The sequence below is a fragment of the Silurus aristotelis genome (assembly GCF_946808225.1).
Source record: "Silurus aristotelis genome assembly, chromosome: 15".
Lineage (NCBI taxonomy): Eukaryota > Metazoa > Chordata > Actinopteri > Siluriformes > Siluridae > Silurus > Silurus aristotelis.
Window position 1 is genome coordinate 14,481,008 of NC_139588.1, and position 25,399 is coordinate 14,506,406.

A 25,399-nucleotide genomic window follows, 5' to 3' on the forward strand; every position below is an offset into this window, starting at 1 on the left:
GTTGTGAAGTCTGTGCAGGTAAAATGAAGAGATTTCTGTTGCATAAGCGGATATTTTCAGCGGTACTTGCCAGTACTTGAGTTAAAAAGCGCACACACATACCCGGTGGTATTGTCTTTCCTCTGCAAAGAAAATAATTGGAAAGCATCTGTGTGCTTGTCTGCCTACGCAGTGGCACAATGTCATTTGTTTGATTATAGGTATGAGTTGTAACGGCAGTGTTAATGGGCCATTATGCTTTCCTCTGCATTTACGCACCGTCCACAGGAACAGTCATTTTAAGGGCAGTTTATTTCCCCGAACGCATGCTGTCTGTTCCGCTTGTCGTTTGTTTCATCTTCCGCTCTACAAGCGCATTGTCCCTGAGAGCAGCAATTATTCTTCAAGTGTAGTATACTATGTGTTTTCTGTTTTTATTTTCCATAACCCATGTCGTACCATTTGCCCTACAAAATCACGTAGTATCTAATCTTCATGCTGTTTGTCCTTTGAAGATTAGAGTAAAGATTGGTTTTCCGTGTCCCTGTTGGTTTATGAGGGGTTTTTTTTGCTCTAATTTCCGGGCCCTAGCTAGCAAATTATCCCATGTCCTTATGTTAATCAGTTTACTATAGATTTAGTGTGGGTTTTATTTTTTCTTCCTTCAATAAAAATCATATAACACATATGAAGGTGCATTTATGATGAAGCATATAAGTTATATAAGCTCGAGTGAATCGGGTTTCCGGGTTACATTGACGCTTTTAGCTATATTTAAACAGCCGCATACATTGTGGGGATAATACAGATGCAGTACTTTGACTCAAGGCTTATAACAAGGAAGTCTGTGCAGATAAAATAACAGCAGAAATGATGTTAAAACCAGCAGAAATTCAACACCACAAAGGGACATTAAAGTAAACCAGTTTTGAACGTTTTTGAATGTGTTTTAAGTGTCAGTGCTGGAAGTGAATAGGGAAGGAAGTCTCTGGTAGAAATGTGCTTCTTTGGAGTTTGAAACTGTCCATTAGGCAGCTGGTTCTGGACTAGATCCTCAGCTAGCTGTTGCCAGATGGCAGTGATATGAATAGGTCCTGGCTGGGCTGTGTTGCTTGATGATACTTCTTACTTTCCTCTCATCTACTCTCTTTTCATGCAAGTATTAGAGATGAGAGAGGGATAGTGACTTAGTGATCCACAGCTGCTGGATTGGAAAGTTTTACAAAAAAGTGTTCTCGAGAGTGGACAAATAATCAGTTAAATAGTGAGACAGGTGGACACGTAACATCCCCATTGCATTCTTCAGTCCCAATTCTTGCCCTGATTAGCACAGGTTATAAGCAAATCAGATGCTGATAATTATCCCAATCTAACTAATTTTGTCATATATAAATATTTAGTAATTGTTGAAAGTTTGTTTCCTCTTTTTTGAGAAATGTAAAAGGAATGACTTTTGTTTTTGTTTGTTTTTCAAAGCCAGCTATTAGTAAAAGTATCACTTCAGAAACAGATCGGCTGCCCCAGGAGCCCATGCTTTTGATTTGTTCGTCCCTGGTCCTGTTTTAAATATATTGCATATCCCACAAGAAAATAAAGCATAATATAAGTAGAAACTAATCGCAAGGCCAAAGGTTAATGGACACCTGACTAATACACCCATATGTAATTGCTAAACATTGCTGAAAATTGTGTGCTATAATTCCTCTCAACTGAGTACCGTAATTTCCGGACTATTAAGCGCACCCAAATATAAGCCGCACCCACTGAATTTGACAAAGATTTTTATTTTGACCATAAATAAGCCTACATTGAAACTAATGAACTTTACACAGGCTTTATTGAAAGACAGTGTCTGTTACACAACAGTAGCCTACCAAGAAAGTCATTGTTCACTGTCTTCCTCCTTCCTTTCACAACAATTTCTCTCGGAAGATTTTCTTTTGGCATCGTCGTGCGTTTAAAAATCACCATCGGTGAATCTTTTCTCCCGATGCCGTGCAGCTCAGAACACAGGTAAAGTGTGTTTTTTCATGCCCGGTTGTTTTCACCGTGACGAATGATTCGCATTTCCCGTAGACAGTCCGAGTGAGTGGCAGGTCAAACGTCAGAGGAACCTCATCCATATTTATGATGTGGTGCGGCCCGATTCAGTGGGACTGCATCTGATTTAATATAAAGAGTTTCATTGGTTCACCTGAACCCGTTCAGCAATTTCATTGGTCTAATGTTATAGGGCTCAGTTTTTTGGCTTGAAGTTTGTGAAACCGGGAAAAACCCCGGAAAAATCCATAAATTAGCCGCTTCGTTGTTTAAGCCGTGGGGTTCAAAGCGTGGGAAAAAGAAGCTTATAGTCCGGAAAATACGGTATTAAGCTTATGGTATCCTAAATCTGTAACATATTGAACCACTATTAATTTATTCATTTACCCAAATAAGACTCAAATCATTAAAATCTATTAAAAACTGTATCATCAAACTACTTTCTGCAGATCCAAATGTGGGAAAACCGGTAACCTGGACTAGATCATGTTTTTGAGCACAGTTGCTCCTGTCACTGCAACAGAGAGAGATCTATAATTAATGTTGCCCTATTTAATGGGCTGCCTGCATGTAGCTGGCTTTTTTGGGGGGGTTTCAGAAACGAATTAAGAGCTCTAGGATCTCCATAAAAACTATAAAAACGTTACTTTTGAATGTGTAATTTCCACTGCTATGATTACCTTTAAAATCTGGATGTGCTCTATTCCTAATGGCCATGACACTATCCTACTTATTGTTGGAATCAATAACTTAAATTGATATCTGAGAAAAATGTGTACTTACACTGTTAATTACACTGCAGGTTCCTGATTTTCCATGCATGGTTGCATTGGGGGTTTTTTGTTTGTTTGTTTGTTTGTTTTTTGTTCTTGCTGTTTTGTTTTTCTCGCCTCCAAAATGCAAATAGTGATTTTCACATTTGATTTGTATTAATTGCTTGATTTTACTTGTGTCTAAAGCATGACAAAAATGTTATTTTATTTAAATGTCAGTGTAATGAGTGCCACTGTATCCTGGGGAAATGTACTGTGAGCTATTTAATGATGAAATGAGTGCCCTTTAAAAATGAGTGACTATAAAAGTTGAACGTTTAATGTCGGGACATTCTTCTCATCTTATTAGATTCTTTATTAAACATAAAACAAAATCGAACTGAAATTAGAATGAATCCCTCGGCAGAACAAACTCGACATGAAAATGCCCGTCAGCGATCTGGCTTTCTGGTAGAATGCGCACACATTTTATGTTTCACTGACACTAATTTGTTTTGTGTTGACCACTTTATTAACATGCCTCTAAAATCTAGAAAACATATTGAAAAGGCAATGGCTTGTGAGCGCTATGCACACTTGACCCCCGATTCCCATTTACAAGTGTCTAGCAACATCACCAACTGCAATTGGCAAGGCAAGTGCAGCTGAAAGCCTGTTTTTGAGACACACACACACACACACACACACACACACACACACACACACACACACACACACACACACACACACACACACACACACACAGAGTGAGATCTGCAACACATCCTCTTCTTCACTCTCACAGCTGTGTGTGACACAGCAGCTGTGTCTTTCTCCTGCTGTCATCACTTACGGCTGTTTTTTAGAATGGAAGTCGCTTTGTGTTGTAAATTGAGATGAGAAACATGCGGCTGTAGAAATCTTACTGCTCCACTAATGACAATGCTACTTTTTATTTAATGAACTCTTGCTGGTCGACTTTACCCTCACAGACCTTCACAGTCACCAGCTCTCAACCCAGTTAAACATTTATTGGTTCACAATATTACCATAAACCTTTACATTTACTTGTGTATGTGCGTAATTGTTATTTTTTGGTTCATTTTTACCCACTCTCATTAATTAATTATTTATTGAGTTATTTTTTTATTAATCATAATTTACTCTCCCCAACTTTAGGCGACTCCTTCACTCAGTTCAGGTTTTCCGAGGAGAAAGATTGGGAGGTGGATACACTAGGAACTAACAAGGTACCTGCAACTCTTACACTAAAAACATTCAAATTGGGTTTACCACATATATTTGACAGTAAAACAAGAATTTTTATTTTGCATTGTGATCTGTTCATACCTCATGTTTACTTCCTTGTAGTCTACCATCCAGCACATAGATATTTACACAAGCAGGATTTGGATTTTGCATTTTCTTGGCACAACACATTTCAAATTCGATTTTCTCCGTTTTAGATTCAAATCTATACAGCAGTCTGTCCAAGCAAGCAAGCACAGTCATTGCTTTTTTATTTTTATCAGCATCCAGCGTGATCTCCCATCCTTACAATGTGCATCCGGTCTTATTGTAATGAATTAAAAAATGTACAAGCAAAAAGTGGCCATTATTTCATAATAACAATTCATTAATCAATTTATCAAGGTCAGACTCTTACACTGGATAGGATGCTGGTCATAATTGTACCCCCAGGTACCCCAGTAAACAAAGTGTGCACTTATTTATATATATTTTTGGTTCGCACTAGCACTATTTTCAAATCTCTGTAGTGTTTTTCAAAATGAAAAGGAAAAAATTATTAGAGCTGAATATTTTTTAAGCTGAAAGCTAATAAAAAAATGAACAGGAAGTAGTAGCTTAGTGGTTTACAGACATGACTTTTAATGGAAAGTTCAAATCCCAGCACTGTGGATGGACCGTGGATATCCTGGATGCAAATTGTTTATATGATTTATTAATAGTATTTGTGGAAGTCATGTAAAATAAATACATTTAAGACTTGTACATTAACACAGCTCATCCCACACACACTGATGTTCATTAATGTAGCAAAATCCCAAAATTAACAAAAAAAGAGAGCAGTTCTGTTTTTATAATGGCTCACATTCTCTAGATTTTCATTCAAGAATCCCCAGAAATTGTACTTGTTGCCACATTGCTTTTTTATGTTTATTGCCTTGAGCATAATTAATTAGGGTCTGTCATAATTCATGGGATTTCTTGCACTGTAACTTGCATCCTTTATATTTCTTGTTGACCCCGGCTGTTCCAGTGACTACTTGTGTAATACTGAATGTTTCTGCTATAATTGTGTTATTCAGACTAACAGAATGATGTTGGATTCTGATTGCAGGTGCCTGCTCTCTTTGTGGACCTGGAGGTTTTAGCTCATTCTCTTCAGGAGCTGCCGCTTCACCAGAGGCTTGACCTTGAACCCGGCCTTGTCCAGGTGTAAAAAACAAACAAAAAACTTCACTCTGTACACAGGCTTCTTATAAGGTTATATAAAGTAGCTGTAAATCAGTGTGTCAATTTGATTTACTTTTGTCATTTTAGGATTCAACACCAGTTGAAATCCCCTCATTAGGAGTACTGAACAAAGCGGATCCATCACTCAGTGGATTTAAACCTCCTGCTCCAGCACACTCCACTCAGAAGCAATGCTCACATGTATCACAACCTATGAAGCCCGTTTCAGACACCAGCATGTGCTCCCACTCATCCACTGCAGTTATCAGCCCTGTGGACGATGCTGACGAGGAGCTGGATCTTCTCCTTGGACTACAGAAACCTATCACAAGCCTTTCATTAGACGAGTCAAAGACCTCAAATAGGGTAGAGGAAGCGTCTTTTACCCCAGAGAACGGTGAGTGATTATCCTCATGAATACAATTTTAGAAGGGGAGGTGTTAATGCTCGAAATTGTGCTAATTAATTGAATATCAGCAAACAGGAAATTTTGGATGCAATAGGGTCAAATACGAGCCATTAATGTAACGCTGCTTGCCCAATACAATAATCGGACTGGAACGAACCGTTGCACTATAGTAGTAAATCTAGTGGCTATCTAGTGGCTAACTGGTGGCTAACTGTAAGTGGTTAAAAACAATCATGACACCCTAGCCTATAAAATAAAAAACAATTATGAAATTTGCCAAATCCACTGTAGTATAAAAGGAATGGTAACTTTTGGAGAATTCTGTTGGGGAGTCAACGTCTCACACCACCATGTCTCCTACAACAGTGTATTATTCTTTATTTATTGTGAATTTATCTTGACATTGCTTAATTTTGCATTTCAGCTGCATTAGTTTTAGCTGAGAACAGGGAAGAACAGGAGCCTGAAGTGGACCAGGCAAAAACAGAAGAGGAGGCTAAAAGGAATCAGTCTGAAGAGCTGCAGCAAAAATCAGAGCCAGTAAAGCAGGAAATGACTGAGGAAGATCTTGAAGACTGGCTAGACAGCATGATCTCCTGAATAACCGAGCACATATCTGAGCGTGTTAAACAGTAATTCTGGACATGAACAACGAGACTGCAGCGCTATCCGCAGCAAAACGTGCATGTCGGTCCTTCTGAATGATGCCTTATCGCTGAACGTCCACCAACATCGAAATCAATGACTAAATAACTAACCCGCTGTTCTTGTTTACTGATGCTTTCAGTCAGCACATAAATAATGCCCTCTTAATGTGTGAATCAGTGCTTCTGTGTATCAGTACATAAATGACAAGCAGGATTTATTGCATTGATCACTTTATTGTTGTTTTTTTGCTTTTTTTTATCCTCTTCTCCCAAATGAAACAATTCACCAAAGCTTCTACATATAAATGGCCAAACAGTAATAGATTACAATTTTGCCTTCATTCTGTTATGTAGTCTGTTATCCTAATGTTCTTTGCTTTGGGTTGCCATATTGATTTCCTTTAATGCCAGAGGAGATCCTACGCTTGTAAGCCTTTGGCTATTCAAAAGAAATCAATAACAAAAACATAAAAGCAGTTGTGCATGTTACTTAGAACACCTGTAACTAAAGCCACAAAACTAATCTAGGTAAGTTCATCTCAAACACAGGATTGCTACACATAAGGAGGGACAAAATGGTTTGCATAGTCTTTTTCATAAGGCACTTTGATTGTGATGAACTAATCTAATGGGCACATGGATCGTTCTGCATGCCGCCTGTCGCTTTACTGTTTAATAAGGCGTTGCATATTATATGTTGTAAATGTTCATTCATTAGTTCAATAACAAAGAAAAGGATGTTGTGCATATTTGTTTATTCACTCAGCGTGTCTAAAGAATAGATCACTCCAAAATATTTCAGCTATTAATGATAGGTAGCTGGTAGGTTCCTGTTAGCACCGTGTGAAATACAATGGGCCAACTGGTCCTAACTCGCATTAATCACTGATAGCTCTATTTGATGTAATTGTGTGTGTGTGTGTGTGTGATCTTTATATTTGTTTATACTTTTTTTTGTTTGTTTGTTTTTTTGGGGGTTTTTTTGTTATCAGGTTCATGTGTGTGCTCTCAGCTCACTGCGCAGTGTCTTTAAATACCAGCACATAAAAGACAATAAAATGTCAAAAGTACTAGTAAGGTCTTAAGATTAAATGTCATGTTTAGGCAGGTTGGATTAATGCACCATGTTTATGTTAGAGGTCTGAGTTAACATTTCACATTTGTGGCTCAATGTCTTAGTCTTGATCAGGTAGACAGTGTCGTATCCTGTAACCGTGCTTTATAAATGAAAATAGTGGTCAGTGTCATGTTTTTTCTCTAGTTAGAACTTCTTGTTCAGGTTGCAGGTTCTAATCTCGTTAGCATGCGGGTAAAGGGCATTCACATTCCCTCTAACCCAACTGGTCCTCGTATTGCTTGCGGAAGCAGTCTCCAGCAGGGAAGAAGTCCCAACACCTCTCCTGATACATCTTCCATACATAGGACTCCTGTGGATAAAAAAAAAAAAAATCAGCACAATGGCAGCACAACCTTTACTGTCATTTATATTTAAATCAAGAGAGGAGAGGCGTATTCTGTAGACGCACCTGACCCGTATGTTCAGTTTCATCTTTATTAATGAGATACATCAGGAAGAATCTGTCCAAGAAGAAACAATAAATGAAAGGGTCATGGGTATTTTGTAGTTGATTTTCAGACTTTGTAGGTGTCATGGAGAGTGTTAACTTACAGATAGTTGGCCAGGTTGTGTTCTTGTAGAGTGTGGGTCTCAAAGCCATGCGGTGTGGTGTCAAAATAGTCATTTCCAATTCCACAGATAAAACATTTAGTCTAATTTCGGGGGATAAAAATATGATTTAGACTTCACGTTAGTTGGGTAAGGAGTAAAACATGACTGAGCATATATTGACAATAGCAGTTATAGGGTGACTATGGAAGTGAAGTTTGCTTTTAGTAATCAGTTTTTCAATCCTCGTGTACAACAATTTGTTTATTCTACCTTTATTTTTCTTCTACTGGCTATAGTGTCTATTGTAGCCCATTCAACCATCAGATTTAAAAGTTTGATATTAAAAAACATTTTCCCATAACCTTTAATAAACAAAAAAACAGGTTGTGCACGTGGAATTCAGCAATGCATCAAAATATTATTCCAAAAATTGACATATCTTCCAGGACCGGGCTCTGAATGCACCCGAAATTTTGTGACTGCCACCTTATGGTCAAGAACTGTAACAACTTCAATGTTTTCTTCTTATATTATTTAAAGATTTTGTGTTAAATTCACTTATAATTCCCTGCAGTATGCTGCGGGGGGAAAAAGCCCACCACCACCACCACAAAGCCCTTACCTCCATGTCCTCCTTCACTTGCTCTTGCTGATCTCTCAGCTCACCAAAAGCATCAATGATCAAACCTAGTTTATGAACAAAGGAAAATTGCAGTAATGACATCCAGTGGCAAAGTGCAGTTTTATAAGATGATAAAACAAATGATTGGCTTCAATAATATCAAGTAAGAAAAATAAGCCTCTACATGTTATCAGGTGGATTGACTTCATATTAACATACTTATGCTGAGACAAGTTTTTATGTGAAAGATCTGTTATATCAGTAAGGCAGATTAAATTACCAGTTTTCCAAAAAATATTTCAAAGAACATCCAGTCTATTGTTAGGCCAGTATGAGCTCGATGCATCCCTAACCTCAGACCAATGATATGGAAATTCTATGAATTCTCCAAAGATGTATAGAAACTTGACTGTGGAATTTATGTAATTGGGCTATTGGGGTCTTTAGACAGGCTCCATACAAGACAAACAAACTCAACAACAATTATCACATGAACTTACCCTGAATGATGGCCAACAGGATGACAATGACAAAGAAGAAGAAAGTAATGTCAAAAAGGATGCGGTAAAGTTCATATGGGTCACCGGCTGGGTCCTCAATCTCATCACCGATACCTCCACCAGCTCTCACACCCACATACATGTGGAACAGGTAGCACTGAGGATCAACAGGGAAGTCATTCGTTTAGCTATTCATTAGCAAATGGTTCTTAAACCAATAATGATAAATCATGTTCCATCATTTTTGTTTCTCTCCAGAAAAGTATACCCAATTACTTCTTTCTGGGTAATAATTATTTGCTTCCACATGCAAAACAAGCAACTGAGTCCTAACTCACAGTCATCATATCGTCGCACTTCATGTCTGGTTCATCCTCATCCTCACTCTTGTTGTAGAACTTGCGGAAGAAGTTGAACGCCACAACGGTGTACAGGTAAACCACGACTGCAAGCAGGCCCACAGTCAACACCAGCTGTTTAAACAAGAAGTAGAGGGGGGTGTCAATTTACACATAGTACAGTAATCCCCCATTTATTGTGGTGGTTACGTTCCAAAACCGCGATAAACGAAAAACCGCGACGCCACCCCAAAAATATTATTTTATGTGTATAGTACTGTACTGTATTTAAATTTTACTTCATTTTATAATCAATACGTCATTATTTCAACATACAACTTAAAACCCAAACTAATTAGTTAAAAGTTAAGGAAAATGCAATTCCCCGATAAACCGGGGAAAAGATTCGAACATTTAAAAGCTGACGTGCACCCCCTGGTGGTAGGGACTTGCCTGCTTGCCGTTGTGAGTTACAGAGGACAGGATAGTTCTCAAGGTCTTGAAGCCCATGGCAATATCCAGCAAGTGAGCAGCAAAAAAGAAGTTGTTGTAATGGCCCAGAATTGACATGGTGGTGTACCAGATCAAGTAGAGGAAAGACTGTAACCAAAGATATTTTTGGATGAGTGTAAAATCACAGACCACTCATTATGAAACATATGTATACCTCGTATTCATGCAATTTTCCAGTCAATTCGATTCAATTAGTTTTTATTTGTATAGTGCTTTTAACAATGGACATATTCTTAATGTAGCTTTACACAGATAAAGAAGTTATAGCGTTAGAATAGCCCTGTAAGTGATCTCCTATGTTTATCCATAATAAGCAAACCAGTATGGCTTGAAACATTGTATGAGGAAGAAACCTTGAGAGGAACCATCTGGGTTGGCACCGAATAAGTTCATTACAGTTCCATCATTGTTGAGGTGTGTTATAAATTCTGTAAATGTTTATAAGAGTCTGAAATGCTTTACTGATCACCACTGTTGTAGAGTGCTTATTTGAGCTCCTGTAGTTCCTGTGAGCTTGAAATGGTCTGGCTATTCTTTTCTGCTCTCTATCATCAACAGTGTTTATGCCTGCATGGCCATCATTCACTGGATGTTTTTTGTATCATTCTGTGCAAACTGTGGAGACTGTTGTGCTTGAAAATCTCTGGAGATCAGTTATTTTGAAATAATCAAATCAGTCATCCTTCCCGTGGGCTCACCACCTGCAGGAGGGACCGTAAGGGACGGTGCTGTGTGGATTGGGCAGCAGTCGAAGGCGGGGGCCTGCTTAGACTGCTGCCCCCGCGACCCGAATTACGGATAAGTGGGAGAAAATGAATGAATGATGAAATCAGTCATCTGGCACAATCATGCCATGGTCAGTCATTGAGATCACACTTTCCTTATTCTGATGTTTGATGTGAACACGCTCTGCAACAGTGCTTGGCCTATATCTGCATGATTATATGCACCACACGATTGGCTAACTGGACAATTGAATAAATGTACAGGGCTATTGAAATTTCCAGTGAGCATATAAGCCTAAGTAATACGTAAAGCATATGTTATCACAAGGCTGTTTTGGTGTTTTACATACATTATCAGTTAGGACAACTCCCATTTTCCAGATGTGGTACTTTGTGTCAATAGAACTCAACCTGCAAATGAAATGAAGAACAGTGTCTCAAACAATGTCCTTTTGTAAACCTTCTTCGGTTCATTTTAATTTCTTTGATTCAAGCTTACCAGGAAAGCAGAGAAGCCTCTTTCACCACAGCTTCCTCTGTAGGATCAAAGTCAAGTGCACTCTTGTCCAGACCAAGAAGTTCAGCAATACGCTCAGCTCCATACAAATCTCCATATTTATTTATGACCTGAAGGTGTGAGTTACAGCAGGACACATTCAATCTCAACACTGCGGAGAGATTTATTTCATTTGAAGATGTGCCATACCTTTCTCTTGACAAATTTGTCCCAGTAATTATTAGGGAAAGACCTGAAAGAAAAATGATTCATTTGAAAAAGTCCCAAATATCTGACACTGTTTATTTGAATATGTTTCTCAATAGGCCCTACGGTGTGGCAATGACCAAACGGTCCCATTGACCCTTGATGTCATCATCAGAGGGCTGCTCAGTGATGTACAAGCCATCAAATTCAAGTTTCCTTGCGATCTCTTTCTCTCGCTTAAACACTACCAACGGCACCTACACCCAGAGAATATAGCTTTTTTTAGTATTTGAATAAATTATTTCCTTGTGGCATTGTGATGAAAGAAAGAACTTACCTTCAGACAGTAATATCCCACCACACAAAGAAGAGAAATAATTGTATGCAGTACAGCCAAGAAAGTCAGAGTAGGTGCCATATAGCCAGTGCTTTCTTGAAGGACATAGAATTCTATATCGTCTTCATCTTCATCATCACTACCACCCCAGGACTCCTCCTCTTCCTCATCCTCAGCTTCACCAGTCACCTACAAAAAACGACAAATAAATAGCAAATAATTAATCATGTAAATAATTTTTTTAATGAATGAATGATGCAATTTTCCTAATTACATACATTACCGTAATTTCCGGACTATTAAGCGCACCCAAATATAAGCCGCACTGAATTTGACAAAGATTTTTATTTTGAACATAAATAAGCCGCACCTGTCTATAAACCGCAGGTGTCTACACTGAAACTAATGTGTAAAACCAAAACTTTACACAGGCTTTAACGAAAGACAGTGACTGTAACACTGCGTGTATCTAAACAGTAGCCTACCAAGAAAGTCATTGTTCACTGTCTTCCTCCTTCCTTTCACAACAATTTCTCTCGGGAATTTTATCTTTTGGCATCGTCGTGCGTTTAAAAATCGTGGTGCGGCCCGATTCAGTGGGAGCGCATCTGATTTAATATAAAGAGTTTCATTAGTTCACCTGAACCCGTTTGGCAATTTCATTGGTCTAATGTTATGGGGCTCAGTTTTTGTCTTGAAGTTTGTGAAATCGGGGTAAAACCCAGGAAAAATCCATAAATTAGCCGCTTTGTTGTTTAAGCCGCGAGGTTCAAAGCGTGGGGAAAAAGTAGCGGCTTATAGTCCAGAAAATACGGTAATTAATAAATATTAAACCAAAATCAATGTGAAGCAAACCTTGTAAAAGAGCAGGATGAAGTTGATTGCAAATGCTACAAACAATGCCAGCATCCGAAGATTGTAGAAATTACGAGCCAAGTAATTCTGAAAAGTCAAAAATCAAAACCTTTCATAAAGATGGAATGAACATGCAACGGTCCAATTTTACAATAAACAGAATGTCCTAAAAAATTATAAAAACAATTGTCTTGTAATAGATTTGTATGCAATTCATGTCAATTAACTGGAAAGCTGTTATATTAATCACTTACTAGCATCTTGGTCTTGTAAACTTCAAGGCCAGCAACGAAAGTTGCCATTAAAGCAGGAGATTCCTCCTTTGATGAGCCATGATGTTTTTTTGAAATTGGTGCTTCTTCCTCTTCTGGCTCTTCAGGCTTTTCCTCTTTGGCCTTATCTTCTTTTTCACGTTTCTCAGTGCTGTCAGTTTAAAGTTCCATTCATATGTAAAGTTCGTTTAAAAAAATAAAAAGTCATATTTGTACATTTGTTACATTGTCAAAATGATCACAGTACACAGTATGTGTTTAAGACTTACTCAGCTTTCTCAGGTTCAGAATCCTCTGCTGCAGCTTTCTGCTTAAAGCACAAAACAATACCTTTTTTATTATTTATACTGCCTACTATATAGAGAAAACCAAATTATGCTCTCCTGGACACCCAGCCACATTTTCAGGATCAGACTCATGATTTCTTAACTAGACTAAACCTTTTACCATTTCAGATTTGGGATCCCATATTTTTATTATTCTCATGCAGAATGTCAAAATGACAACATTAACATGTATCTTACATACTGTATCTCTTGAAGAAATGCACACCTGTTGCTTCTTCTTTGCCTCAGCTTTAGGGCTGGCTTCTGTGCTAATTTCAGAGACATCCCCAAGTCCAGGCTCCTGTCCATGCTTTCCTTCTCGCTTAGTTGGTGGACTTATTAGATCTATGATTGCATCAGGTTCCAGTTTGTCAACTGGGCCAGCCATCTGTACCATTTCTGTAGCTACCACTATTTCACCATTCTCTGTTTTTTCTGGCTCCATGACATCACCATGAATTCCAAACTGAGTGGGATCTGGCATGTTGCCCAAGATGTCTGTTACCTTCATGTTTTTAGCCCCTTCAACAAGTCCTCCTCCAAACATTGAGGACCAGATTATATGAAAAAATCCAAAGATCAGGCTAAAAATGCCTTTAAAAAAGCCAGTGAAAAGCATCCAGAAGAATGAAAAGAACCCTAAGATCATTTCCTTGATGGTTAGTTTCTTACACTTCTTGAACTGTTTACGAATGTTCTTGAGGGTCAGCATTTGACGGAAGTTGGATACTTTTTTCTTCATAGAATTGCAGGCAACGGTGAATGCTGAAGCAGACTCAAGGGACTGCTCTTCCTCTTCAGACATATCCTCCAACAGACTGTGTGGTTCTTCCTCCTCTTCATGGCGTTCTGCAACCCCTGGCTCAGATATCTGTGAAGCCAGTTGCATCTCAAAAATAGTGTCTTCACAGAAGTTTACGAACAGCTCCATCTTCTCACTTTCACTGCCCTCATTGACCATGTCAAAAATGAACTGCCGCTTGGACTCCTTCACCTGAGGCTTCTCCCACTGCTCTTTGCTAGATTCACTGATCTCAAAGTAGACACGCTCAATCCGCTTGGCACCTCCCATGATCTCGATACGGCCCAAGTAGGGCTCAAAGTAACTAAGTACGCACTCAGCCAGGTCCAGGAAGGTAGCGAGGCGTGCATCATGGGGCATGTGCTCAGACAGATTGGTGAGCAGTACGGCCATATTGAAGCCAATATCCTTGGCTGGTTCGTGGAAACGTTCCACAAATTCTATGTAGTTAAACATGTCATTTTCATCAGCCTCGGCACAAGAGAGAAGAAACTCAATCTCAGATTGTGTGTACTGCTTTTGACTCTCCATTGACTTCTGGAACTCCTTTTTAGAAATAATTCCTTTCCCTTCAGGGTCATACTCTTTAAAGTTATCAGAGGTAGTAAGATCCTTCAGCTTGAGGAACATATCGAAAAATTTGAGGATCATTTCAACGTTACTTGAAGACTCCACTAATGTGTCAACCATCTGTTTTCCAATTGTACCATTCACCACATTACCTGCGAACAAAAGAAATTACTTGTTGTGTGCATTTGTTTTCACAAAAGCATTATTTTGCAACTTGAAAAATGCCTACCCTCCAGAAGAGATAACATCATAACCACCATATCCTTCTGCAAATCCATTAATTCTTTCAACAGCTCAATCTGGCTCGAGTCCTGCACAAAGCCAAAGTGAAATTCTGGTGCCATTACGAAAAACTACTAATAAGTAAGTTTAGCTATGTGCAAAAATAGAATGTTGAATGTATTGGACCATCCTACACAGAGCTTATACGTGGGCTTACCTGTGATAGTTTCATTTGCATGTTGGCAAAGACATGCAGGAATCCAACCACAGCATCCCACAGCCTGCTATGAGCCAGACTCTGCTGGTTCCCAATACAAGGACCCTGAACCGGAAAAACAATTACCACCCACAATGCAAATGCATGTTGCACTTGACCAGCTGTGTTTTCTCATTTAATTCAAAGAATATCAAGACCACAATTACATTTAAAACACCCTGCTAAGTCACTGCCAAGCATCCCTGCAGCTAATTAGTGAATACCTGAATGTACTCAGTGAGTGAATTGAAGATCTGTTTAGCTACTGCCAATGCTTTGGAGAAGTTCAGCTGTCCTTGATCATCAATGATGTCTTTTCCCGAATAATACCAGTAGAAATCACTTATTGATTCCTGGAAACCAAGACATTTCATTATACATGTGTCGAGATACTACTGTGTTTAGATCTAGTTATTCATATGTGCCTGTTACCTGCAAACGTAGGAGGTAGTCCACTGTGCTAATAATAATGTTGACTGTGGTTGTATTTCCAGTTTGAGTTCGCAGGAAATTCTGGAAATCTGTTGAGTGTTTAAAGAACAATAATTAGGCATTGTGATGAGTTCTTTTATAAAGATGTAGCCAAGCTGATTTTTTTTATTAGTAATTTATTGCAAACCAACACACAATTACCAAAAAATACTGAGTTACTTAATAATAATTGAGTAACTTACTTAAGGAATCAATAAAAAAAACCACCATAGACTACTGTAATAAATCCCTATATTGAATAAATAGACAAGATTCTTACCATTATTGTGGCCCTCGCATAACAACTGCAAAAACCTAAACAAATCCTTTGTAAATTCATCATTTTGTAGTACTTTGGAACCTTGAGAAGATGGAAACAAAGATGGAAATAGTCAGTTAAGCATGCTGAAAGCTAATAGCTTTCAACATGAATGTCAAAGCAAGCGTGATCAATTGCTTCACTAGAACCTCACAGCCCCAAAATAAGGAACATTAGATTGCAGGCTTGCAACTGCATCCAAAGAGCTGACGAGAAAAAGAACTGCTTGGAGATTAATACACACAAATGAAGGAGTGTTCTTTAAAGCTGGGGTTAGCAAGGTTTCCTTCACAAGTATCACACAGCACATGTACATGTTTAATATAAAAAAAAAAAAAGGTCACAGTAAATGTGGATTAATATCAAAATAAATATTACAGCACTGTATTACTTTTATTAATGTCATGTCATATACTATGTCATATTTGTGAAAGGATACACAAAACCAGCTGTGTGAAATAGGCCCCAGATTCACAACTTATAAAAAACTGTTCATAACTTTGAAGCGAATTTGACCTGGAATAGAGCATTAATCTAAGAGAATGTGGTGTGATAATAAATGCTAAGTGATATTATCCAGGCTGGACTCAGTTAAGGAACACATTGTAGTTTAGTACCAAAATAAAGCTATATAGTTATATTGCCTGGCCCTTTAGCTTCATTCTCTATGTTATCATGCATGAATATCTGTGGGACAATTTACTAAGAAAGCACATCCAGGTCAATGGAGGTAAAAGGTCAAGGAAAGATTTTTTTTAATGATTACATGCGTAGTGAGAGCAAAGCGAAATGAGGAGTAGCTAAACTGTATTTACCCCGCTCACTCACGTTGACTGCCATCCAAGAATATAAAATGATAGAAGACACACAAAGTAAGCAGACATAAGCAAAGGAGAAGACAATTTAGACAAAAATGAGAGAATGTGACCATTTGTAATTAAGTAACATGCAGTTAATGTAAATGTTTCGTTAGATTAGAAGGAGATTAGAGATGTGTTTGATGGAAAGCTGATTGGTAAATCGCTTACAGCAGCACATAGCAGTTTGGCACATAGCGTATTATGTTTTATTAAGTTAGATTTGTTGTAGAATTGGTTTAGTTGGTTTAGTGACAAGTGAAATGTTACTGTGTGAAGAGTAAGGAAGTGCTTTTATTAATACAAATTTATAATCATCCTTGATGGTTTCTTTAAAATCTCCTGTCATAATATTTAATCAAATCAATGAGCGTCTTTATAGCATTACATTCATAATTGAAACATATGTTTTAGATATGCATCTTACATAATAACATCAAATGTTGGAAATAAACAAACTCATCATAATCATAAGAAATTGAGTTGATAGATGCCACACTGGCAGTACTGTTGAGCTTCGGTGCTGTCTCAGAGGTATTGCATTATAATTTGGTAAGATATTTGTATGGTGTTTAATGACATCATGTACATTTTCGACAAGAAATCTGACTGCAGAGTGACAGGAAGGAAAGAGCACCCAATCAGTACACAGGAAGAGTGAGTGTTTAAAGAGAGTAAAAGTATGTCTTATATGAGATTCGAAGACACTGCTTTCAGAGCTAATGGGTGTTTGACTTTTTATTAGTGGTGGTGATGGTGAATATCTTTGAATATTTGTATTTTTAACAATACAATTATGACAGGCTGGAGAACAAAATACATAGGATTGATTACAAAAAAACTCAAAGAACACAACTTGAGTAAACATGGGAAATTACCAGGCTTCACAATTTTGTTCCATACTCTATAGAATGATGTAGCCGTATAACTACTCAATTGTTAGCAGGCTCGCTTTATCAATCAGCTCTGGAACTAAGCAGTGTTTTAGAGTAAAGTCCTAACATTTACCCTGTGGTCTGATGGATGCATGCAGCGTGCTGTGAGATTATAGCAGAGCAACAATTTTCCCTTTAACCAGATCTTATATTTTAGCTAGCTAGCTAATGTTAATGCTTCATTCTGTAGCTTATGCTTATGATACCACAGAATAAGTACAATTACACCACAGAGTTCACAGTAATTGGTACTCAACTCAGAGCGTCACACTGATGTGAACAATAAAGTAGTATGCCTAAACACAGACGGTGTGCTATTTAGGCAGAAACCGTATTGCACAAAATGGAACACACCCTTGAATTTATATTACTTGGCTCAGTCAGACTCATATAATTCTATGCTGTAGAGACAGCACATCACATCCAGCACATAATATTTTTTGTTACCAGTGGCAGCTTGGCCATAGGTGAAGGTGGGGCATCAATGTACATCCATTTTAAAATTTAAATTGCCTCTTTTGAATGAACAAAAATTTATAAATGTTCAGTGATGTTCTCCATATTTGGCAATTTTGTTAAAATTGAAGACACTTTGCCCCATGTGTAATTCTTCGAACATTTTATTTAAGTTGGGGAGGCGCAGCAAACAGGGCATTTAATTATAATACCACCTTCAGTGTGTTCGCACACACTGTGACAACAGCAACTGGAACCAAAACTGCTTCATTTAACAGTGGAGAATGTGTTTTTCTTAATCCAATTGAAAGTATTCAAAATGCATGCAGCATCTTTTTAGTTTTTTATTGATTTCACCTGATTAGAAGGGATGTGATTGACAAGATTCATTAACACTGTTACCGAGCTAGCTCTATAACTAGCCAAGTTGTTCATGTATCATTGTACCATTTTTTTATAAAGTCACAAGAAAATTTAGTGATCAATATTTTGCAAACTAATAAATGCAGGAGTTAAACTTCCTAATCAATGAAGGAAATTTAATAATGAGGTGTCATAGATGTTTAGTTTTAAGGTGTTGTTTAACTTTATGTTTTTTGCCTGTGCTGGGGGCTCTGGTTTTCATACCATACAAAACTTTTATGTTCTTTAGTTGTTTTAAATAAATGCAGATTTAAATGCTGTCATTAGTAACGTTGTCCTGCCCCACCAAAATCTATAGTCACAAGTTCGCTCCTGTTTGCTATTATTTGATTTCAGTAAAATCTGCCACTCTAAATAGAAATACCCAAATATGTCGAGTTTGGACAACATATTCGCAGCACAGCACTGACGACTGACTAACTAGGCAGAAGCAGTGAGATTGTGCATCCGAAAATAATGTCCTCATCAAGTACGCTAAATGGTGTTGACTTACTTGAACCTTCTTCAGTCACCATTCCTAGACTCTCTGCTTTCTTTTGTCTCTCAAATGCATTCAGGTCCAGTACACTGAGCAATAGAATACAATCAATAATGTCTAATAAAACACAGTGAATCAAATGAGAAATCAAATTGGTAAAAACAGGTTTGTAAATCTTACATACCTGCAAGACTGCATGAGTCCAGATAAACTTTTGAAAAACCCAGCATCTCTTTTTTCTTTCAGGTAGTCCAGCATTTTCTAAAGACAATAATTTAATAATATGAAAATTAATTGCTTAACTCTGTTTCACTCTCAATACAAATGAATTGGTTTGCATTTATGTTCATCACCTGCTGAACAACTACATTGCCTCCATTGAGAATCGAGATGCCCAATTTTAGAGTGAAAGTCACCATAGAACCAAGTCGTCCTGAAACAAAACAGTAAGCCTAAACTATTTATATGCATATTTGAAACATCAGCAAAATTGTTGAGCCTAACTATGTATATACTGTAGGTACATAAGATAACATAAGACTGGAGAGAGAGAGAGAGAGAGAGAGAGAGAGAGAGAGAGAGAGAGAGAGAGAGAGAGAGAGGATGTATTTACCTTTGCTTGCACTGATCATCTGAAGTACCATCTCAGCTGCTCCTCGAGCATGCAGCCTGGCCTGCTGATACAGAATCTTCTGCTTCTCCATCTCCTTTTCCTGCAATTGAAAATATAAATGCATATGCACTGATCAGTGTAGTTGTAGCTAATTAACATTTTGCATGAATTTGGGGAATATTAATTATTCATTTGTTCTGTTTTGTTGGAAAAACCTACAAAATAAATAAATTCAATTCAATTTATATAATGCTTTTAACAATGGACATGCTATTCATGTGTATGTAAGCAATTATGTTTCTTGCTAACCTAAGGTTTTTGTATATTCATAACATTAAGAACAACCCGCACTAATTATTATTTTTTATTTTTTATTTCATACAAATCTTAACTCTTGATTAAACATTAGTTTGTTTTGGGCAATCATCCTAACCAAGCAAAATTGTATCCACATTTGACAAGTAGACAGGTGTTAGCTTCAAGCTCTGTGGATTATGTTGCAAAATCTAAGACTTTAATTACTCCAGACAGCAGAGTAATAGGATTTCACCCATGCATCATCCATGCAGAATTTCTTTGACATTGATAGTTACTTTCCTGTCTTTTTTGCATAGAAAAAGGAATTTGAACTTCATGCATGTACCTCAAATGTCTTTTCTTTTCCTTCTTCCTCCTCTGCTTCTTCATCCTCAGTACAGCTCTGTAAAGGAACCAGTTTACTTACTTACTGTTTTTGTATCCATTCATTTCTACTGTTCTTTGACAATCTTTAAGAGTAATTATACACATTTTTTAAATTACAGAATGACAGAAACACCTTTGCCATCATATCAGCGTACGCAATATACAAGGGATCTACATCCAGGACACTAGAGAATAGAGACAAAAAAGCATTACATTACTATTTAATTTCAACCATTTTTATTTAAAATGTATATTAGATTATGTATGTGCATGTGGAGGATTGTATATGACCTTCTCTCAGTCAGGGCATTATGACTGAAGTGAAGGATGAGCTGGTTAAGAGGGTCTGGCTGAACCTCAGCCTCCGCTTCGTCCTCGTCCTTTTCCCCAACCATAGGTGTTTTCTGCAGGCAGAGCCACGCAAGTCACGCAAGCCTTCAGCCTTACATTTCACACATTTACACACTAATGACAACACTTTCATTTCTTTCTTACAACAGTCTCTCACTCAGACACTCAGAAACCACTGACTCACTCGCTATACTGTCATGAGGCAAATCCATAGGCATAAACTTTAAATATACACAAAGACAAAGAGCACATTCTATAATATTTCAGCACACTAGCTTATACGAACAAGACTTTTACAACATATGTTTCATTCATTTAAAACAAGTCTCCTGCTCTCTAATCACTACACTCACTATTATTCATGCTTTTTTCACTCCTCAACTCAAACCAGCTTGTCCACACGTAACTCACATGCAGTTCTATTTCCACTTTCACATGATGGCACAATGAAATGTTATTTTAACAAAGTGTCTCTCATCCCTGGACCAAATGGACAGTAAGATGTACTTGGTACAATCTCAGTAGCACAGCATAAGCACATTTAATTTACTTCCAAAATGAATAATTATGTGCTATTGTATTAACTATGTTATTCCTGGGTATTTCATGTGTCTTAAAAATCAAGGCTGTAATTAAAAAAGGTTTAAATTCACTAAATATACAAACACACGTTTTAAATGTTGTCAATAATTGTCCATGTGCAAAAAAATGGAAATGTGTTTGAAGTTAAAATCTTATACAGAAATAAATGACCAGGATTGAATCAAGTTTTCTAATTTTCCATAGTTGAAATCTTGTTTTGTATAGCCCTAAGGCCAGAGTTGAGAAGCACTTGTTTATGTGACATGCCAGGAAAGTGCATGGCAATTGCCAAATGTGATGCTCTGGGGAGGATACCATTAAGGTCATCAATGGCCATCTTATGAAAGACATGCATCGTTATGTGCTCATACATTAATGAAAATGGCAGTGCAGTGCGTGTTCACTGAAGCGTAGTGATAACAGAAAATCAATGTTTTTTCGTTCTATCTTTTTTTTATAAAATTTTTATATTTTGCTGATGCTCATGTTAAATATTAGGCGTTACTCACAAAACCATTGTTTTAGCTAATTGAGCTTCAGTATGACCTAATACTGTATATACAGTTATTATGCCTGTTTTACTTTGTGTCCTAGCACTTAAGTTTATGAAAAGAAATCAAACTATAAACTAGTTAATGAATAAGAACCAAGTTTAAAGGAATACTCCAGCATTTTCCAACAAATCTCTATCCACTGCATCCGTAGTGCATGTGTAATTACCACTGACATTTATTTTGACTCCTGTAATGAGAAAAGAACAAATAAAAAGAGAATAATTTAAGTTAAATTTAATCCTAAATCTAGTATTGAACTATCATGTATTGTAACAGCATCTGCCAAAAGCCTTAGCATCAGGCTTTCTTACCAAAGCTGTCCACATATACTTTTATCCAAATCAGTGGCAGGCGGTCAGAGCCAGCAAAGCCTTCTCTGCTGGCATAAACACTATCAGAAGCACTGACCTACATTTACAACATAAATTCTAATATTTTTTCCATGAAATTGTATTCATTTATTCCCAACAGTTTATTCTCTTCATTTTGTACCGTTTCTCTTGGCCGCACTGCTTACAGTACGTGTATGTGGATTTTTTTGTCCAATCAGATTTCAGCCTCAATGTGCTGCCATGTCAATCTAATCTGCACAGGGCCTTCAAAGTCTGTACTGCTGTTTTTTTTCCATAGTCTTCTTAAGAAATAGCTCTGTTTCTTTAATCAATCAGATTTCAAATTCGCCTTACAGGGTGAATAGCATCAGCATTTTTCCGTCCTTTGATTGTTTGGTCAGAGGGCAACTGTTACAGCCAAGTTTGACCTGCAAACACATCTGTAGTACTCTGCACACATTAATACATCTGAGTTAGAATTTTTGATGCCTACGGAGGAAGAGAAATTGATTTGGTCTCGGACATAATTAAAAAAGAAATTTTCAAGAAAAGCTAGACATCGTAAGGAGAGGTCGGCAAACCCCAAAGCTAGCTAGCTTGTCTCAGCCCAGAAAAGATTTTGTTCTCCACTTCCAGACCAGTGAATACGAGCGGTACCACTGGTTTACAGCCTCTGAGGAGCGGTGCAAATTATGAGTCTGCATCTCTGGTGAGTAGGTTGTATTTTATTAAAATCTTTATGTTTTTGTCATGTTATTAGACAAATATTGATTCTGAACTGCTCCAGATGATGTAGATTCACAGTTGCAGTTGTAGTGTAGTTGTTTGGAGTCTTATCTGGGTTTCTTGCATTTTTTTAAATGGTATTCATCCTTTATATGTGAAATGCCTCTCTCCCTGTAATGCCACACGTTGTTATATTGCGTTTATATATTGTATTGATGGTTTTTATAATTGTGACGTGATAGTGGTGATATTAGGAGGTGGATTAAGTCGGGTAAGTCCTCACTGAAGGCCCAGGTACCAAATGCATGACCCGCCACTGATCCTTTTGAAAAACTAATTATGCTGATTCAATTCATATTCATAGCAAATCCAAAAGTTGTGTCAGTCAGTCAAGTTTTTCAAAGCATTTAAACCATTACCTTTAAACACAGGCTCTGGCTATTATGAGAAAAAATACAGACTGAACAGAAGAGCATATTCTTTTGTTGTCTGATATATTACGATGCATCATAAAATTAATACACTATGTAAAAATTAAAAACAGACTTCACTACTGTTTTTAGTCAAATCAGCTGAACAGTTAAAGGAAAATGTTTTACATAAACATTCATTAACTACCCCAAAACTTCCATCTACCCTTAGACTTTATTATTATAAATGCATAGTGGTGAAGAAAATGTTTTTTTGTTTTTCAAAACAGTCAAAAAATTAAAAAAAATCCTTGTCAGTGGTATTCACATGTACACGAAAGCTACAGTAGATAGTAAAATGCTAGGTATTCCTTTAACACTTTTGACATTTATAGCAACTGTACTGCCTGCGCCTACACATAGACATGATTTTCTAGATGAGGTGAACATGCCACCGACTCTCACAACTTACGACAGTACGAGACTTACAAAAGAAAATACGACACCCAAACAGAGAGGCAGAGTGTCAAAGGGCTGTCCTGCCCCTCTTACCACTGCTACGCTGAGATACACTGCTCTACGCGGCTTCGGGCTCAGCCTAAACTCATGCAGGGCCTGGCGGCTACGCACACAACCAGCTGAGCCAAACACGGGCCAGGACGAAGATGTGAGGCGAGCAGAGACGCGCTGCCGCAATTCAGCGGGCAAGGTGCTGGCCGCAGGGCAAACAGTGACAGAGATGGCGCCAGAAGGCACACACGGCACACAGGGCAGCACCAAAGCTGGCCCAGTACTTACTGCCAGGTCCTGCACTAGCTTCTCCTCAAAGGAGTACTCCTCTGCTACTATCCAAAGTTTCTGATAGCCCATGAGGAAGAGGTTAATAGAGCGATGCCTGAAGATTGAGGGGGGAAAGGGAAGTTAGGAAGGATAGAGGCAGGGAAAAAGAAAAGTGAAAAAAATGGGACGAGGAAATAGGGTGCATTCTGGAAGGGAGTGAAAGAGATGTACAGCCCATGGCCTCATCTGACTGGCCACCTCAATAACTCAGTGAGGTTCACCTAGGAAATCAGCACAGTTCAAATGTTAAGTGAGTCCTACATTTATTGCAACAAGCTGCTTTGTCTAAATACTCACCATAGCAAATATTTGAAAAGTAGCTTATTTTCTCAGGTAAATCAGTTTATTAATATGACAGTAAAGGGCAGCACTGGAAGGTGACCATTCAGAACGGCAATAACAATTGAATGCTTGTGCTTAGTCCTTAGGTAGGAAAATGGACTGAAGGAAGATGTTGGAATCATGAGGTCTTTTGAGCTCACTTTACCGTTAGCATGGAGAACAGACCATCAAAGCTGGAGGTTTGGTACAACTTTTCCAGCCAAACGTACCCATAGCCATTCAGGAAGTAATTATTATTTTTGAATCTAAAGTGTATTATAGAGACAACAAAGAGGAGAAATGTTTTAGAGCTATCAGGAAAAGTGTATGGAAGGGCCTGTACTGAAATACTGAATATTTCACTTTGTCAGACAGGATGTTAAAAACATAACAGAATTAGGAATAGGAAAAATTACTAGAAACAAAACCAGAAGCAAAAATAACAATTCAGCATTTATTCTAAAATAAATAGGTGATAAAGGGTAAGGTCGAAATCAAGAAAGCTTACAGCATGTCATCTCTTTCAACATTTCATGAAGATAATTGCTTTAGCACTCACCTAGGTAGATTATATAGAGGTGCCATGCGGAAACAGGCGACCACAGCACGCTTGCGCTGTTTGGACAGCTGTTTCTGCCATACTGTTTTTTTACACCTGAGCGGCTGCTCCACCTGAGGGTTAAATAATCTTATTTAGTGTAATTAGTGTAATTATTGAATGTTATTTAGTTTGGTGTGAAGACTAAAGATGAGTTTTCTTGTATTGCACTTTTATTGAGTGTAATTGCTATGGAATTGTCAGTAAAAAAAAAATCATGTTGTGCCTCTAACCTGCTCAAGATGGAAGACAGCGGCTGAGATGCCTTGTATTTTCTCGATAATTAGGTCAGTGTTTAGAGGCTCTTCATTCTTCACCTCCACATCCTTATAGAGGTTTAGCTGCCACTGCACTGCTGGGTCCTCAGTCTGCAAAGTGTGTGTGCAGCTTTTCTTATTAACTAAGGCAATGACTATTTGCATGGAATTATCTTA

The 25,399-nt window shown here is 37.8% G+C and overlaps 2 protein-coding genes across 2 annotated transcripts in view; one reads left to right on the forward strand and one right to left on the reverse strand.

Annotated features, from left to right (window-relative positions):
- aven (apoptosis, caspase activation inhibitor) overlaps positions 1-6,762 on the forward strand; it is a 23,949-nt gene extending 17,187 nt beyond the window's left edge. The window contains exons 3-6 of the mRNA XM_083562348.1: positions 3,951-4,021; positions 5,134-5,229; positions 5,337-5,646; positions 6,083-6,762. Coding sequence (XP_083418474.1) covers positions 3,951-4,021; positions 5,134-5,229; positions 5,337-5,646; positions 6,083-6,258 — 653 coding nt within the window. The 3' untranslated portion in view covers positions 6,259-6,762. The remainder of the gene's footprint in view (positions 1-3,950; positions 4,022-5,133; positions 5,230-5,336; positions 5,647-6,082) is intronic.
- ryr3 (ryanodine receptor 3) overlaps positions 6,520-25,399 on the reverse strand; it is a 79,434-nt gene continuing 60,554 nt past the window's right edge. The window contains exons 72-103 of the mRNA XM_083562181.1: positions 25,199-25,333; positions 24,927-25,039; positions 24,005-24,101; positions 20,543-20,655; positions 20,385-20,436; positions 20,211-20,267; positions 19,568-19,667; positions 19,308-19,387; positions 19,139-19,215; positions 18,970-19,043; positions 16,621-16,638; positions 15,767-15,847; positions 15,448-15,536; positions 15,240-15,368; positions 14,977-15,081; positions 14,767-14,848; positions 13,392-14,689; positions 13,109-13,149; positions 12,822-12,990; positions 12,568-12,654; positions 11,713-11,901; positions 11,502-11,632; positions 11,379-11,421; positions 11,172-11,299; positions 11,023-11,083; positions 9,888-10,034; positions 9,435-9,569; positions 9,097-9,253; positions 8,597-8,661; positions 7,975-8,075; positions 7,832-7,883; positions 6,520-7,732 (exon numbers count right to left, since the gene is read on the reverse strand). Coding sequence (XP_083418307.1) covers positions 7,637-7,732; positions 7,832-7,883; positions 7,975-8,075; positions 8,597-8,661; positions 9,097-9,253; positions 9,435-9,569; positions 9,888-10,034; positions 11,023-11,083; positions 11,172-11,299; positions 11,379-11,421; positions 11,502-11,632; positions 11,713-11,901; positions 12,568-12,654; positions 12,822-12,990; positions 13,109-13,149; positions 13,392-14,689; positions 14,767-14,848; positions 14,977-15,081; positions 15,240-15,368; positions 15,448-15,536; positions 15,767-15,847; positions 16,621-16,638; positions 18,970-19,043; positions 19,139-19,215; positions 19,308-19,387; positions 19,568-19,667; positions 20,211-20,267; positions 20,385-20,436; positions 20,543-20,655; positions 24,005-24,101; positions 24,927-25,039; positions 25,199-25,333 — 4,302 coding nt within the window. The 3' untranslated portion in view covers positions 6,520-7,636. The remainder of the gene's footprint in view (positions 7,733-7,831; positions 7,884-7,974; positions 8,076-8,596; positions 8,662-9,096; positions 9,254-9,434; positions 9,570-9,887; positions 10,035-11,022; positions 11,084-11,171; positions 11,300-11,378; positions 11,422-11,501; positions 11,633-11,712; positions 11,902-12,567; positions 12,655-12,821; positions 12,991-13,108; positions 13,150-13,391; positions 14,690-14,766; positions 14,849-14,976; positions 15,082-15,239; positions 15,369-15,447; positions 15,537-15,766; positions 15,848-16,620; positions 16,639-18,969; positions 19,044-19,138; positions 19,216-19,307; positions 19,388-19,567; positions 19,668-20,210; positions 20,268-20,384; positions 20,437-20,542; positions 20,656-24,004; positions 24,102-24,926; positions 25,040-25,198; positions 25,334-25,399) is intronic.